The sequence below is a fragment of the Pieris napi genome, chromosome 13 (genome assembly GCF_905475465.1).
Source record: "Pieris napi chromosome 13, ilPieNapi1.2, whole genome shotgun sequence".
Taxonomy (NCBI): domain Eukaryota; kingdom Metazoa; phylum Arthropoda; class Insecta; order Lepidoptera; family Pieridae; genus Pieris; species Pieris napi.
Window position 1 is genome coordinate 12,059,817 of NC_062246.1, and position 17,501 is coordinate 12,077,317.

General features: G+C 34.7%; 1 protein-coding gene across 1 annotated transcript in view; it reads left to right on the forward strand.

The window, feature by feature from the left end:
* The window catches only part of LOC125055053, a 124,377-nt gene that overhangs the window by 8,333 nt on the left and 98,543 nt on the right, over positions 1 to 17,501 (forward strand). The window contains exon 2 of the mRNA XM_047657259.1: positions 13,565 to 13,727. Coding sequence (XP_047513215.1) covers positions 13,634 to 13,727 — 94 coding nt within the window. The 5' untranslated portion in view covers positions 13,565 to 13,633. The remainder of the gene's footprint in view (positions 1 to 13,564; positions 13,728 to 17,501) is intronic.

Sequence of the window (17,501 nt, forward strand, 5' to 3'; positions counted from 1 at the left end):
CTGGTTTCGATTGCCCCCTGTGGGGCGTGGGTCCCAAGTTGGGAAAACTGCTGTAGATATAGCATTAAATATTATGTGGCGAACTTTAATTAATTGACTTCAGTCGTATGCCCATATTAATAATACGGACATGCATGGGTGATGCTTATTCAAGTAAAAATTAATGAATAAGCTACAAGTAAGTCATAGTTTAAAACTGATACCAGACCAGTATATATATAGTTAGTTCTTTTCTGAAGTCGGTTACACAAAGGTGAAATTAAGTCGTTAGAACCAATTAGTGTATTATATGAACCCTACAACTAATTACTATCAGTTAAGTGGGGTTATTTGGAATATATTCATACAAAATTGTGGGAAACGACCGTTGTTATTGGCAACATTATTGCGTTGTTTTGAGTATATGTGTAATCATTTGAAGAATTCTTACGTATTCTTATAATTATTATTATTAAAGCTTTATTTAATCCATACATACAACAATTGTTAGTTTATATTCCTTAATATTTTATTAGGATTAGTTAAGTTAGTAAGTTTTAACAAAATTTAAGTTAGATTTTATTTATTATTTTTTATATCTGGTTTTTGTATGGCCCCTTTTAGGGTAAAAGCCTCCTCCATATTTTTCCATTTTTCTTTGTTTTGCGCAACATCCATCCAGTTTTCCCCCGCTAGTTCTACAATGTCATCTGTCCATCTTTTCCTTTGTCGTCCTATACGTCTCTTTCCAGTAGGTCCAGTCCATTTTGTTATTTCTAGTGTCCATCTTTTATCCCGCGTATTCTTATAATAGCGAATGATAACTAAAGAGAAAGGTATATTCGAAAATCGATACGTTATTTGCTCGTCTCCTGTGACACAGGCCTCTTCCAGCTGCTTCCATTATTTTCTAATGTTAGCTTTTCCTGTCCAAGTTGTGCCTCCTATTCTCGTTATATCGTCTGCCCATCTCTTGCTTCCATCTCGTGATTGCCATTCTGTAATATTTTGTTTTTGATTATTCAATTATCAAAACGCCAGTGCATGAGTGAGTGTGTGGGTGCAAATGTGTAAGTGAGTGAGTGAGTCAGTGAGCGAATGAATAAAGTGTGTAACTACATACTAGGTCTGAAAAGCATCTCTAACACTAATAAATTCTTATTTTTTTTAAACAAACTTCTTTTTCGATATCTTTGTATATCGTTGTTTAATTAGCGTTACTGATAAAATTAGTTTAAGCCTTAAGGTATGGCTTATCTTGGAGTCGAAGGTTTTAATCTCGTGAAATAGAAGCGTACGTGGACTGCTTTGATGATACGCGATAAGTATTTGTAACTTTAAGTGTGAGCTTAGTAAGTTGGACTAAAGCGAATAGTGATATCTTTATTGTATATATAATTATTCTGTGAGTGTGTATGTCACTGAACTTCTCTCAAACGACTGGACCGATTTTGATGAAATTTTTTGTGTGTGTTCAAGGGGATCTGGGAATGGTTTAGATTCACAAATCAGCCCGCCAGATGGCGCTGCAGTCGGTACTTTCATACTTTGCTTTACTAATCGCTTGAAATATCATGCAGGACAACGTCTGTCGGGTCCACTAGTATTATATATATATCTTGTATTCGATTCCTAGTAAAACAATTTGTTTCGGTTTGTGAAATTTATTTTCCATTCTAGGATTGCCTGGAAGAAATAGCTTGTTAGCGTAAGGCCGCCCGTTGCCTAATAATTTACGTAATCCGTTTTTTACATGTATGTTTAATAAAGTGTAAATAAAAAAAAATTACTAAGCGCATTTTCACAAAAGATTTCAAAAACCAACGCATAACTGTAAGTAGTTTATGGGAACGTATTAGTGGTAAGTACGATTCAACCGTGAAGGTGCGACATGAAGTATGTGACCCATTTTAAGCTTGCGCGGGACAGTTGACAAAACTTATTTAACATGGGTCGGTTGGGGGCTTAATTTGTAGGTTGTAGCGATTAAATATGAGATATATTATGTATATCTTTCCTTTTATTATAATTTTTTGGCGGGCATCAAACACTGGATCTCCCAAGTTGTACGCCATATGTGTGCAAACACTTTAGCAACCGAGATGGTAAAAATGTTGTTAAATCATTATTGAAAGAGCTCTAAAGTTTGTGTAAAAACTTGGAAAGATTTTCATGTTAGTGGATTTTTAGAAGCTGATTTTTGGGTGTCTGTGTCGTCAGCATAATAACTGGATTCGAATCGGTATCTTTAATATAATAAAATATAAAAAAAAGATAATACTTACAGATAACTACTTTACAGTTTATATTTCATGACTTGACAGTGAAATCCATAAATAGTGTTAGGATCTTCACACCCGTGAAAAAAAAAAACGTTTTTTTAATATATTAATACAAGGCTTTAATTAAAGATTTAAATTGGCGCCTGGTAGATAGTACCGGTGACCAGAGCTGGTGCTTTTCTCGCTCAACGAATAAGTATCGCAATACAGCGAGGAAATGCTGCCATTAAAGGTACAACTGCCACAAGGATCAAACTTTTTAAATTTGTTTTAATTTTTTAAGAAACTTGTAAATACTGTAGATTGTTATGTTTAGGTTTTAATAAACGATTCAGTAATTAAAGGCTTTATTAAACATTATATGACGGTAATATTTTTAAAAGAATTAATTAATATCTAACAGTTTTCGTCTAAATCTCTGACTAAGTTTACACAAAGATATTAAATCAAAGCTTTTCAGTTAAACCTTTTGCAACATAAACATGAGATATACCTTTGCATACAAATGGCCAGAGGGTGACCTTCAAGTGAAATGCTTTCATCTTTGGACACGGGAAATTAAACTAAAACTAAAATATGATAAAGGTTTAGAAATTTCATGAAATTTAGTCGAAACAAATGATTCGATGTTTCATTATTAAATTCTAATAAATGGTTTAAACTTTAAAGTATGCAAATACAGGGGTCTAGGCTCCGAATATGATTTTGTCCCATTCGGTGTCGAGACCCCTGGTCCGTGGGGTCCTAGCGCTATAAGGCTTTTTAAGGAAATAGCAAATAGGTTAGTCGAAGAGCTGGCAGCTACCACGTACAAAGAATTAGTCTAGCTATTCAAATGGGGAAGGCTGCCAGTATATTCGGAACCTTGCCTAAAGGAACTCTTTTTAATCTATTTTTGTTATTATATTTAAAGGTTCGTTATTGTTTTTTTTTATAAATAAAGGCCGATAACGCACTTGAGAGCCTTGTGAGTGTCTATGGGCGAGCGGTTTCACTGAACATCAGGTGAGCCTCCTCCCCGTTTGCCAATGTTACATTGAACCCAAAAAACATTTACGTAGTGTCCGATTTTTCTAAGCCTATCACCTTCTTTACACGTTATTCATTTTAGAACCAGCTGTTTACTAGAACGGACCAATTCGACCTAGGGCCCTTCAAGAAAAGAGCGTAAAAATTACTTAAAAGCCAGCAACGCACTTGCGACCCTTCTGGCGATATTATTGTCCATCGACAGCGGTTTCACTTAGTATCGGTATCACACGCCATTAGTTTTTATATACTCTAGCTATGTAAGCATCGTCTTTTCTTTAAGAAGTGTAAAAAAATAAACAACATTAAAATTATATGATTCATAAAAGGTTTATTCCCGCCAAAACTATGGGTATAAAACTAGTGTAGTACCTACCTACGGGTTTTATTTGCTACGCTTTCATATTTTAACCAACATAGAGAGTTGTTATTTAATACTCGTAGATATTTAAATACAGTCAATTTATGAGCTAAGAACACTGTTCTTTATATGTATACTATGTATCTTGTCATTATTCAAATATCCATAAATATCATATATTTCTAACGTTATCCGCCAATGCTAGAACCAATTAGTTTTTCCTAAACCTATATTTAACCATACCATACTTCGTAAGCTGAGTTGTGTTGCAGAGGAGAGGAGAGGAGAGTGTTGGCCTAGTGGCTTCAGCGTGCGACTCTCATCCCTGAAGTTGTAGTTTCGATCCCCGGCTGTGCACCAAAGGATTTTCTTTATATGTGCGCATTTAACACGCTCGACCCTGTTCGAGGAAAAGATCGTGAGGAAACCGGCTTGCCTTAGATGAAAAGTCCAAAAGTCGGCGTGTGTCAGACACAGGATGCTGTTCAATTATTTGCCTGTTAGATTGACAAAATATCATGAAACAGCTACAGAAATCCTCAGGTCCTATAAAGGTATTAGCGACACTCATTGTTTTTTATACTTTGTATAGCAAGTAAAAGTAAGAAATACATCGTAGTATTGTGTGTCTATGATTTTTTGAGAATATCGCATTGCGTTCATTAATAAACCAAAAAATGTTTTATTATTAGTAATTATTACAAAAACTACAAATATCACATGAATTTAATCGTTCACTAGTATGTTTTGTATTGTTAAAAAAATATTAATTATTAGGAGGTTTTAAATAAATAATTAATAATAATATGCAACAAATCATGTCGTTATATTATATTATTCGAAATATAGTTATACAAATCATGTTATAATTAACGTTTCTTCTCGGATTGGTCCTAAATAAAAAAAACCTAGTAGGAATAACCCAGTACATAAATATAATAAGTATGTATTAACTGTGCACATAAACCACGCTATAAAAAGTAAGCCATAAACAATTTTATATGTCATTTGCTACACGCACCGGATTTATTGTCTCTGGTCTAATAACCACAGATTTCTGTCAATTTTATTTTTTGCTACCTTGTCTAATACTAGTCTGTTTATGTCTTGATTGGTAAACTGTGTGCGTAGTGGCGGTTCTGGGTTCCAGTTATAAGCGTGGAAGGTACAGAAGGCAAACGGGCAGGAGGCTCATCTGATGTTACATGATACCGCCCTGCCGCCCATGGACACACATTGCCAGGCGTTGCCGGTTGACATTCATAAGCATGCCCTAAGACGCATCTAAACTGAATAAACGTATTTTGAATGATTGATTGATTGAAAATGGTCACTTAATTAATTTTCTATTCACAATATGGCAGCGAAATAATTAAAATTTTGATAGCAAGCCTACCGTGTAAGTTTAATACTTGCTACACCAACACTGCGGATACTGAAACTAAACTGAAATTGGGTTGCAAAATCTATTTATCTAAATAAAATAAATCTTTGAAATCGTTACTTGTTATGTAGAGTATGGGTCGGTTATTTGTACAAATCGGCAATTTAAAAAAATAAGTACTAAGCCTTTAAATATGATGAAATGTGGTACGGTTATGTACCACTAACCTTTAACTTTCGCTGAACCAGATTAAATACTTAATTTACTGTCATAATATTTAAAAGAAAGTATCATTTATAAAAATTGATACCATATCAGTCAAGGGGTTTCATTACATTATCTCTGACAGTAGATCAATAATTATATGTCATTAAATCTTTATTGCGCTCAAGAAGAAGTTATGGGGGGATCGAAAATGGCCTGCTTCGAGAAAAGGATGGTACGGCCGTATCATTTTATCATTCATGCACCAAACGGTTCTGGACTTATGCTCTACAGAAGGATACAAGATTTGCATACAAAAACGTACATTAGGGGAGAAAAACAAAGAAAGAAAAATAATATTTGATTATTTTGAGCGATACAACGATTCTAGCGGTCATACAATTTTTCAATACCATTTTTATAGTACGACTACTCTTGCTTCTTAATCGCTTCAGTTTCGGCGATTACCTCTTCTTCAGCACTAAATTTACGGCCATAGAGCATTCTCTTGAGGTCTGAGAACAGGAAAACTGGGGGCCAAATGTGGTGAATTCTGTGGATACGGAAGCAATTTGAAGCCCAATTCTTAGAAAATACTGGTAGCGGCAGCAATGCGTCAGCCTACGAACTGTTCACCGCACCTGTTAACCTATGTTCAGCTGTGGACGTCAACGTGATGTGACGTGTATGACTATCGCTTTTCGAAGTTATAGACTGCTGTATGTCAAAAACGTATCAGACATGAGAGCGGAAGTTCGCGTAGTCTATACCTAGAATCTTACCTTTACCATAATTAAGGTCCGTTGTTCTGAGTTAGCTTTAGAAGTTTAACAAAATGCAACAAAAAGACACGAGTAGCATGAAACATGAGTTAGTATTTTCTTCATTTAACGTGCAAGGATTCACTTGAAGCTAAACGCCTCGTACAAAAGAAAGAGACAGGTAAAGGGGTCGGGAGTTGTCGAGAGCCCTTCAAATTATACAGGTGAATTGTTAGAGTTGTGGCACGTCGATGGATTATATCGATGAAATCTCAGAGATGTTTGTATGATTACAATTCAGTAATTAAATCGTTTCAATAACGTACGAGCCGTGTCAATTCAAAATTTCATCAGCATCACCTTGATGGCTGGAAGTCTTCCACAGTCCGCTTCACAAGATACTTTCTTTTGCGAACTGTGGAAGCGACTCCCGGTGGGGGGGTCTTCCCTGAGAGATATGACCTCCAAAGATCAAAATAAGAGTATACTCCTCCCTCAAAGATCGGCCACGCACCCACTGAAAATGGGCTGTGATGACGGCTGGACTGCCTTTTTGGGCGTTTGCCCGCCTATTCTAAAAAAAGGTGCCATTTCAATTTCTCTCGGTTCTTTTTCAATTTGGACAATAATTGGTTTACAAATATGGCTGATCACCTACAAAGAAAAATAAGAAATCTATATTGAACGTTACTGTTTGCGCTAAATCGGTGTATGTCAAACAATTATTGTCAACAATTGTTATTTAATTGTTTATTAAGCATACATTTACACTAAGTTTACGTTTTAAGACCTTCTGGCGATTCGAAGTGGGGGGGATGATCTGTAACACAGGTACGTTTAACAGGCATCAGTATCACACAGTCAAGCATTTCCTTTTATTATAAATAACTTTACTTAATAACTTTTACTTTTTGTGCACTATGTATGTAAGTTTTCTTGAGAAATAAAGATAGTTTAGTTATTTTTAGAGTAAAACGTTGTTTTAAAGCTTTTCAGCGCAAATCAATAGGTTTCGTTATTCAGCTCTTTACATTGGTTGACCATTATGGCCTTGTATTCTGGTCTTATTCCAAGGAATGGAACTTTAAATCCATACATTGCATTCTTGAGCTACGCAGGCGGTCACGGACAAAGTGGCTATAGTTTATCTTAATCGCTAATAAAGCTAGATATAAATCTAGACATTTCAAAAGATAGTACGTGACTCACAATTTATATGTTCTACCATATTTGAACTGCTAAGGATTATATTGACTAGCGACTAGCAGCTATATATAATATATATATATATATCCAGTCAATATCATATAAAAAAAGCAGTTTCCTAAGATATAGTGTTAAAACAGAGCCACTATGTTGAGCGGTTCTTTAATACTAGGAGTAAAAATTTTCCAATACATAATAAATTAAATAGTACATATTATGTTTTAATTGCTTTGCTTTGTTCCATTACTTTATGTCTTATGTAATATTGCACTTCTTGCGCTCACCATATCTTACATTTTTTTTCACAGTGATTGCCTGGAAGAGATCGCTTGAAAGCGATAAGGCTGCCAGTTGCTCTCCTTTTCATTTAATTATTTCAATTATTGTACTGTATTTCTGTATTACTGCAATAAATAACTTTAATAAATAAATAAATACTAATGTATTCGCTTTTTTATGGGACACAGGCAAGTCACTTGTAAGCCTTAAGGTGTAAGTGACTTGCCATTAAAAAGTGATTATATTGGTTAAGTAGCAGGTGTGTACTGGCCCTAAATGTTATCGATGTATCGGAGTATTCATGAATAATGGTTATAGCCTATACGCCTAATGTGGTTTAATTTTTTACGTATAATTACTTTAATTGCCATGTATTCAATAAAAGAAGCCGGTATGGATGTGAATATTAATTTAATTAATTGCTTGGAAATTGTGGATGGAATTATAACGTTGAATCTTTAATAAAAGATTTACCCCAAGACCAGTATTTCCCAACCTTTTTGTGTCGTGCCCTACCTTAGCCTTTCTAAAATTATTTTTCCCCCATATCACATGCATAGTTTTTAATATTAAATGATAGGTGTGAGAAATAAATTACTAGGACATTGTTAACGAAACACAGTGAGAAAATTTTAATATATAAAAATATAATGAAAAAATGAAATTTAAATTTTCGAATAGCTTAACAATCAAATGCCCCCTCTGTGGGGCGTGGGCTCCACATTGGGAACCACTGCCCTAGGCACATTCATTCAAGAGGTGGTTGAACAGGCATCTCTTGGACGTTCTCTTCAATAGGTCACATCTCACTTCACATCAGGTGGGATTGTGGCCAAATATCTGTCTAGTTCTGTATAAAAAAAAATATTATCTTTGATATGTACATAAGAAATCAAAACACATTTAAAAAGTTTGTTTTGGCAGTGTACCATTTCTTAATAAAGTCATTTAATTCTGAATATTATATAACATTTTTATATTCTGTGTACAAATTTTATCGATATAGAAGTGGTCTACCCGAACATCACTAGTCCACTCCCGTTGAACGTTAAGATTTTTTTTGTGTTAGCAGCGCTTAAAAATCAGGTCATACGGCCCGCGTTTGGGTGTCCACTCTAGACTCTATTAAAAAAATACATTTTTAACTTTAATTATGAAAATGCATTAAAATTATTACTATTGCGTTTTGTCCGCCAAAAATAAGTTTCAACAAAATGAACATGCAATATTAAGTATATTTTGGGGACTATGTTGTTACTATGTTTCTTACTTCTACTGTTATTTATTACTATTATTGTAATTAAAAACATTTTGAAATCAAACTTTGTTAGAATTTTTTTAAATTTACTTATTTAAACTTTGTTACATTAAGCAACAATGCAATGGGCGGCCTTTTCGCTAACATGCGATCTCTTCCAGGCAACCCAAGTAAAAAACTAAAAAAACAAATAGATAACTGGCCTAGCTTTGGTTAAACCAAAGTATCTATAGAAGGATTAAAATATATTTTATAATTTTAATAACTATTATTTTTAATTGAAAAGCTATTAATTGTCATAGGATAATTAATTATATAAAATAAATAAAGTGTTACAACCTTTGTAGGTCTTTGATTTTCTTATTAGGTCATTACATCAACAGTAATTATTTCCTTTTTTACACATAGTACCCACACATTGTCTATGCTAACCTACAAAAAATTAATACGTTTATGTACTATTATTTTTGAGAGCTTTGCTTTGAGATGGGGGGGGTAAATTGCAGTAAATCCTTGAATGGCCCCAAGTTGGGTCTGGACTGTTTGGGTCAGGCAAGCGGTGAAACCGCTAGGCCAACACTCTTGAAAATTGAATAAAATATATAAATTCTGTTTGTATTACAAAAATGCTAACAAATTAATTACTTGAAGAGAGTTTTTTTAATACCTATGTTATTTATGCAAGTTTTGACCCTTAGACCGCTGAACCCTTTTGCATGAATATGGATAAAACCTTAGAGAATTAATTGGCTACTTTGTTCTATTTCTAAGCGATTACAAGCTTTCTATGTTTACAATTTTTTTACTATAACAGGGGGCAAACGGGCAGGTACCTAAAGTTGAGTTATACCTCCGTCCATAGACACTCATTGCTAGAAAGCTCGCAAGTGCGTTGCCGGCCTGTTAAGAATTGATACGCGCTTATAGGAAGGACCCTTAGTTTGTATGTAAACACATTCACAAAATGTGATATGTGGTAGTTCTTCTCTGGTCATATATCTTATGGAAGTCGGATTAATGATGGTCTTCCATCAATAAACAAATGAGGCCTAGTAGCTCTCGTTTGATTTAAGATCTCTGATGATTTAGGATCGGAACACGGCTGTGCGCCTATACACTTTACGTTAGATGTGCATATATATGTATATATATAACATTGCCTTAAGCGGGCCATAGACGGACCGCATGTTGCAGACGGACTTGACTGCAGTCGCCGCACGGGCGATCTGCAGTTTCCATACATATTCGCAATACACGGACCGCTCGAGCAGTTCCTGAGCAAACCTCATGCGGTCCGTCTATGGCCCGCTTTAGACCCGTAGTCGTAGCGTATGTTAGACGGAAATGAGAGAAATCCTCAGCATATGAGAAGAAAGTTCACGAAATGTTACATACAGAAATCTGAGACCCAGGTCAATGGTTGTAGCTGGTTCTATTTACAGAATATGTGTTAATACTTATGTTATATAAAGTATTGTATCACCTGGTCGTCAAGATATTCTTCTTACAGAAGTTTATAAAGGTGGCTGATACTGTGAAGTATGTTCCGCCATAATCTTCATGTAGACAAGTAGATGTTCTTGATTTGATGAAGTAGATGGCTTCGTTCTTTGGATCAAACTACCCAAGACCTGGTTAATTCACGAAGCTGATGGCGAAGTTAAATTATAACTCTTGCAAAACCTGTGGAAATATATCATCTAGCCGAACCAAAGTGTTTTTATTAGAATTTCCTTTCTATTAAATTATTTGAAGTGACCAAGATATGGTATACATAATATGTTTTTTCAATTACAGCCAATAAGCCAAGTTTACTTTTTAATAAAGCGTTGCGCAATGATGCGGGGAGGCTAATAGACGTAGATTGGACCACAATACCTTTTTAATTCAGACATAGAATGACACACTTTTGTCCCGCTGATAAATGTCCACTGCAAAAGTATGTGTCGTTATTTACTTTAAAAAAAGTTAAGGTACTGTATTTATTGTTCTTCTTTTAAGAAGCTTTTAAAAGAACCACGTTCTACCTTAAAAGCCGGCAACGCACTTGCAAGTCTAGTATTGCAATACTTATCTCAAAGAGCCTCCAAGGTTGCATCCTGCAGCTTAGAAACGCGCACCTTAAAGGCCGGCAACGCACTTGCAAGTCTAGTCATGTCAGGTGTCGGTGCCAACGATAAATACGTAACGCTAAGGGTCTCCAAGTTTGCCTTCTGCAGCTTAAAAACGCGCACCGCGCATCGCGCATGAAGGATTTTTAAAAGTATTAAGTTACATTTTAATTTAATGCGTGTATGCTGTGGTTGTAATTGGCCCTGGCTCAGCATTATGCTGTGGAGCAGATGCTTTCCTCAGCGCTGGTAATGGGAAAATATTTCGTTTTTCTTGATTACAAAGTGCTGTTTTCATTTTTAAACAATAAAACACATTCCCGGAACTCGAACCCAAAAGGTTGGGCTATAATAAAGAAGTAAACAGCTCAAGTTATAAAAATACATCAAGGTGGCATTTTCAACAAAAAATAGCACAAAAAAGTGTTATGTTTATACGCCTTTGTTTATATTCGTTTGTTTTTTGACGGACAGATGTGAAGTGTCGACGCTTCTGTAATCCCTAAGATAGGAATATTTTTAGTTCATTGTTTCGCTTCGAATTTATAGAATAAAGAAAATAATCATATACGCAAAATACTTCCGTTTTTAGACATAAAACTGTGGGTCAAAATAAAATTTTAGATGACAGAATGTTATCTAAATCAACTATATCGTGGTAAAGTTTAAAGTTTTCATTCAAATGTTAGCCCCTTTCATTAAGGACAGCTACCAATTTCCAATACGATGCTACCCATGCGTCAGGCCCGAAAGCTGATAAAGGTAACCAACGTACAAATAGAATACGAATCAAAATTGGTCTACATATATCTTGTTCAGCTAGAGAGTGACTTCTATAAAGCTATGGAAACAAAACTAAATCATAGAAAATAATATAGTCTTTGGTTACTATTAATAAAAATATACCAGTGGCGCTACCTTTTTAGTTCTTGGCCTCAGATTTATGTATCTGATTCATGATCATTTAATAGGCAAGTAGGTGATCAGCCTCCTGTGTCTGACACACGCAGTCGACTTTGGTGTGTCGATTTCCTTCACCGTTTGAGCGAATGTTAAACACAAACTCAAAATATCTTTTTTCATATAGGTAATACAATGTACACTTATTAACGTCTAAAAAGAAATATATATACTATACTGCTTCTAATTTTACATTTACTGCCAGTTCTCAAATCAAGGGCGTAGAACGGAAGAGAAGAACTGTCAGTCACATAGAAAGAAAGTCCATGGGTGCACAGGCGTCGATCGAAACTACGACCTGAGCGATAAGAGTCGCTGAAGCCACTAGGCCAACACTGCTCTACTATTAGTTCTGCACATAATATACGCCAATCGTACCTACCTTAATTACCCATCTTGGCGTTTTGCAAGTTTTAATCAGCTATTTTATTCATTAATTTACTGTACCTACTACTGAGCTCTATAAATGAATTATAATTAAAAAGCAAAATACGTGAGTAAATAAAATATTCAAACGTCACCAAACGCAATGATAAATGCGCGCCGCCATTTTGTTTTTCTATTTTCCCGCCGACCCCTTTTCATCATGGCTGACATATACTTCAAAGATTTGCTTTAATTACCTTGACAAAGGATTTTATACACAAAAACAAAGGTTTCGTATTTCGTAAGATGTGCAAATTAATATCGGGTTACTATAGGAATTGCAATAAAGGGTTTCGGTTTTGAGAAAGATAAAAAGGGTTATAGGCCATAAAAGGTAGTTGTTTTTATTTTACACAGGCCAGCCGTAATGCAGTAAAACCCAGCGTTTATTTATCGTTCATAGGATCCTGCTGAACACAGATTTCAAATAATTGATTAAATTGCCATTCATGAGCAAATTCACGAACGAAACGATATTCTTGTCGATGTCGCAAACTTGGAATTATATTCGAAAAGTAATAATAATAAAACTTGCAAAGAAAGTATAACATTCAGAAAAATAGGCATGCAAATGTCATATTAATTATCATAACGTCATAAGATTAAGATAAGTTATTTATAATTGTTGTCAAAACTTAACTAAATACTTTCCTACGCTATCAAGGCACCTTGCCTTTGAAAAATACAATTAAATCAATTGAACCATGGGAAGAGCAAACAGGCAACTCTTGCTGGTTATTATCTTTATAGAATACGTTTTCTGTTTACCGGTAAACTATTTTTATAGGGTGAGGGGCAAACGAGCAATTCCTCTTGATCCTAAGAGATTAGAGGAGAGAGTGCTTTGGCAGCCCTTTTAAAAGAACACTATTGAACCGCTAACAAATCGCCCACCTATTAACGTCTTATTAAGGAGTTTGACTTTGCCTTATCAATAACTATAGAATTTATGGACTGTTAAAAGCAGACTATAGATGAAAAAAATGATAATCGTTGTTCTAAGAAGTGCTATATTTGTCCCTTTGATGTGGGAATTATTGAGATTTACGACACGAGTGTTACCAGTAAAATAATTTTAACATTTGGTTGCAAGTTTCCGGCGTAAACTTGTAATAGAATACTTATTTTAACTATGTACTTACAGACACCTATTTAGTCTCAAAATTATTATTATTTTATCGACACTTAGCTCACTTAGTCTCCCTTTTTTAACTTTTAATTACTATTTTATAACATACTATATATTAAACATTTATAGTAATGTACACCGATTAATAATACACTAACATTTAAGATATATATTTAAATGTTTATTTTGTTGCAGAATTTCACCCCGAATGCCATCAAACAGGACTCGTATGAAAACAGTATTATGTGATAGTGATCTGTGAACATGGCGGCCATTTTGAAAATGTACAATTTGACAGCTGGTGCAGTTTTGGCGCGAATCTTCGTGCTGCTTTCGTTCACCGTGTATTCCTCTTATGGTGAGTACATATCACTTACTGCTCAATTAAGTGAAAACTATGTATAATTTTGTATTGCAATTGAAATGCATTTGTTCATTCTCGACTCGTGAAGGTACAAGATATAGCATTACTTACACACACACATAGTTCAAAGTGCCCTCAGCCATTGATAGTAATAACCTTGGGTAAAAAATAGGGGTTATATGAGTATCGCGAAAAGCAATGCAAGCAATTTTCCAATCCAGCGTGGAAAATAAATATCAACTATGAAAATAATTTATTATTATAGCCCAAACAAGCTTTAATATATATATTTTTTATTTTATCTACATATTTTATCTACCTAGTAGGTACGACATTTTCTCGGGCCTTCGGTTTGAAGACGAAAATATCGTGTATATCTTTGTGTTTGGAAAAATGTCGGCTTGAACATGATTTTAATAGCATCTCCACTAGTAATTGTACATAATTTACGGTCGTGTTTTAAAATGCTCAACGAATGGAGCCGAACTTTAGTAATTTGTGGTTATTATGTGTTTTTATTAGTATAATTTACGCGTTAAGTACAGAGCCACGGAACTCTATAATGCTAAAGCATAGTATATATTTGTTTTGCGTGACATTTTAAAACTATTTTAGGTGAAAGTTTTTATGTTTATCTCAAACTAGCGGCCTATCCCGGCTGAATATTTATTATTTAACGTACTTGGTTATATTTGTATAGATAAATTGTTTAGTAGGAAGGTAATGATGCATGTATGTAAAAATTTAACTTATTTTCAATATACCGTTTGATATGACACACAATATGAAATTTAGCAAAAATGAAATAGATACTTCATACAACGATCAACATGTACAAAAGCTATTATAGATATATTTATTTCCAACACACAATATACAGTATTATACAATTTTCTAAATTTGTAATTTTCTACAAGTTTGAATAGTGTGTTTCCTGTGGCAGTGTACCTTTAATGCAGGCATTTCCTCGCTGTAGTGCGATACTTATTCGTTGAGCGAGAAAAGCACCAGCTCTGGGGTCACCGGTATTAAAAAAATTAACTCAATATAAATTAAATTTTATGTATCCTCTGGGCAAAGTGTTCAAAAATTATCCCAATATTTTTGACCATATAAAGCACTCTGTCTCCCCTTGTTATTGTAAGTGCGAGGGTTACATTTGACAAGCGTATCCAATCTATGTGACGTATCAAAAGATTTTATAACATCTGTTAAAAAACGAATAGGAATTGAGGGAATTATTAATAGACCACTCTAGATTTAAGGACTTGAGTGGCAATCGATTTTGAAGATTTCAAATTGTGCTATAAATGCTATTGTATTTGTAATAATTTAAAAAAAGGTAATATTGAACTCTCATACCTTAGGTCGTAGGTTCGATCCCCAGCTGTGCACCAATGGACTTTCTTTCTATGTGCGCATTTAACATTTGCTCGAATGATGAAGGAAAACATCGTGAGGAAACCGACTTGTCGACCGACTCAAAAAGTCGACGGCGTGTGTCAGGCACTAGAGGCTGATCACCTACTTGCCTATTAGATTTAGAAATGATCATGAAACGGATTCACAAATCTGAGGCCAAGACCTAAAGAGGAAATCGAACAACTGCGGGTTCTGTCATGTGTTATAACTACGGAGACGGAGTGAAGGTCAAACTTTAACGTCTCGGTAGGATGAGGATACAAGCCGTAATTTTTATAAATCCAGTTTTCTTTGGAATTAATTAACGAAATTTATTGATCGACATTCCAGACTGGAATGATAATTGTCTCAATTTACCATTAGTTCGAAAAATATTAGGCAGAACTAATATTAGCAACGTCTTGCAACGTCAGCAACGGTTGGATGATTTGATTTTATTATGAATGTCTATAAAGCAATGTTTTATCTATCTATCCAGGGTTTTAATTCAGTAAAATTGGCAGTGCTCTCGTGAGCTACGTTATTTATTACACGCTTTATATTAGCTTATATTATGTATGTATGTATTACCGACTCCTTCGGACTCGATTTTGACCCACTTTTAACGGACAGATTTAATTCAAACTTTGCGCACCTGTCAAAGATCGATGACAATGCAATAATCCGAAAAAAAAAATAAAAAAATAAATATGGTTTAAAATGGGTTGCTCGACGCTTTTTCACAATAATACCAGTATTTTTTGTTCATTACCATTTTCAGCCTTAATTAGGATTTATTTTTCACGATGTGCTTTAAAAGCGTGTTTTTTAGTTTTTTTAAACTATTGTTTATTGATTTCCAGGATCAAGCTTCCGTTCTATAAATATACCGACTATGTTGACAGGTACCAAGGTCATATCATAAACGAAAAAAAAACAGGTGTCGGTACAACCTTTTCAAGTCTGGTCCTCAGATTTCTGTATCTGTTTCATGATCATTTGTAAATCTAAAAGGCAAGAAGGTGATCAGTCTTATCACCTACCTGTGCTTGATACACGCTGTCGCCTTATTAGTACTAAGGCAAGCCGATCTCACGATAGTTTCCTTCACCGTTCGAGCAAATGTTAAATCACATAGAAAGAAAGTACACTTTTACTCGCGTAAAATTTCTTACAAAGCAAAGGTTAGAATTTGTTTATTAGCTCTACTAGCCAACTGAACGAACATAAATAATCATAAATCTATAATAATTTGGCCTCAAAAGAACGATATTTACTCTAATTTACTTCGAACATTTAACCACCACAGGATCATTTATGTCCACGACATATAATCATAATAATCTCCATTTTGATGTCCACTTAACTATCCGCTCGCATAGATAATGTATTTTAAATGATGGCGGCGCGATTATCTATGGGCCCCTAATTTGACATTTTTTATATGTCATTAACGCTTTTGTGTCTGTGAACAACTTTTGAACACTTACGTTTATGAATTTTTTATGCTGTGTGATATTTATTAAGAATTTAGAAATAGTTTGTGCGTTCTATACAGTGTGTGTAAATCAATTTCTTCAATGGATGTTATCCTATAATAGATTCCCATTACATTATTTGTACCAATATTGTCAAAAATAGGACAGCCAGAGCAAGCTGCTGTATTGTAAAGTTTATTACACGAATTCAATTCAAACGTTACACGAACAAAAATTTCGAAAAATGTTGAATGCGCGTTTCCTATACAAAAATATAATTTATTTTATTGTTAACTATTCGATTTCAGGTTTGTGCTGAAGGCAAACGTGAAATTTGGCTTGTCATTTCATAAATCAATTTATAGTAACAGATTAATGTGTTGCGTTATAATAGATGTCAATCTATTATAATCCTCTCTCCCCTCCGGACCGCGGAAGCGCTTGGACGTGTCCACTGTGTTGAGTTTTGTGAGAAATTTAAATTTAAAATCTTAAATTAAAATACTAAATTGAACTATTTGGATTTTTGTGGTTTTGAACCCGTGCCTCTTCTTGGATAAGCTGTGAGGTGAGCGCTGTTGTTTGCCATTACACCAAACGGTTGAGTGCCGGCGAGTCGAAATTCTACATCACATTCGGCTAATGACGTAAGTTAGACTACGACGCTTGTGATTTGCTACGTTACTACAAAGCTGTTATACCTGCTACGATCAACTGGTGCGATTGTCTATTGTTGCTTTGCGATATTGAACTCTGGGTTCATTGAAGATATGCCCAATATCCAACACTCACCCCCTCGTAACACTTCTGTGATGTCTTGTTCCCGATCGGAGTCTGATCTTTCGAAGTCTCCGATGACGAGTGCGGGCTGTATTGCCAAGGGTGACAC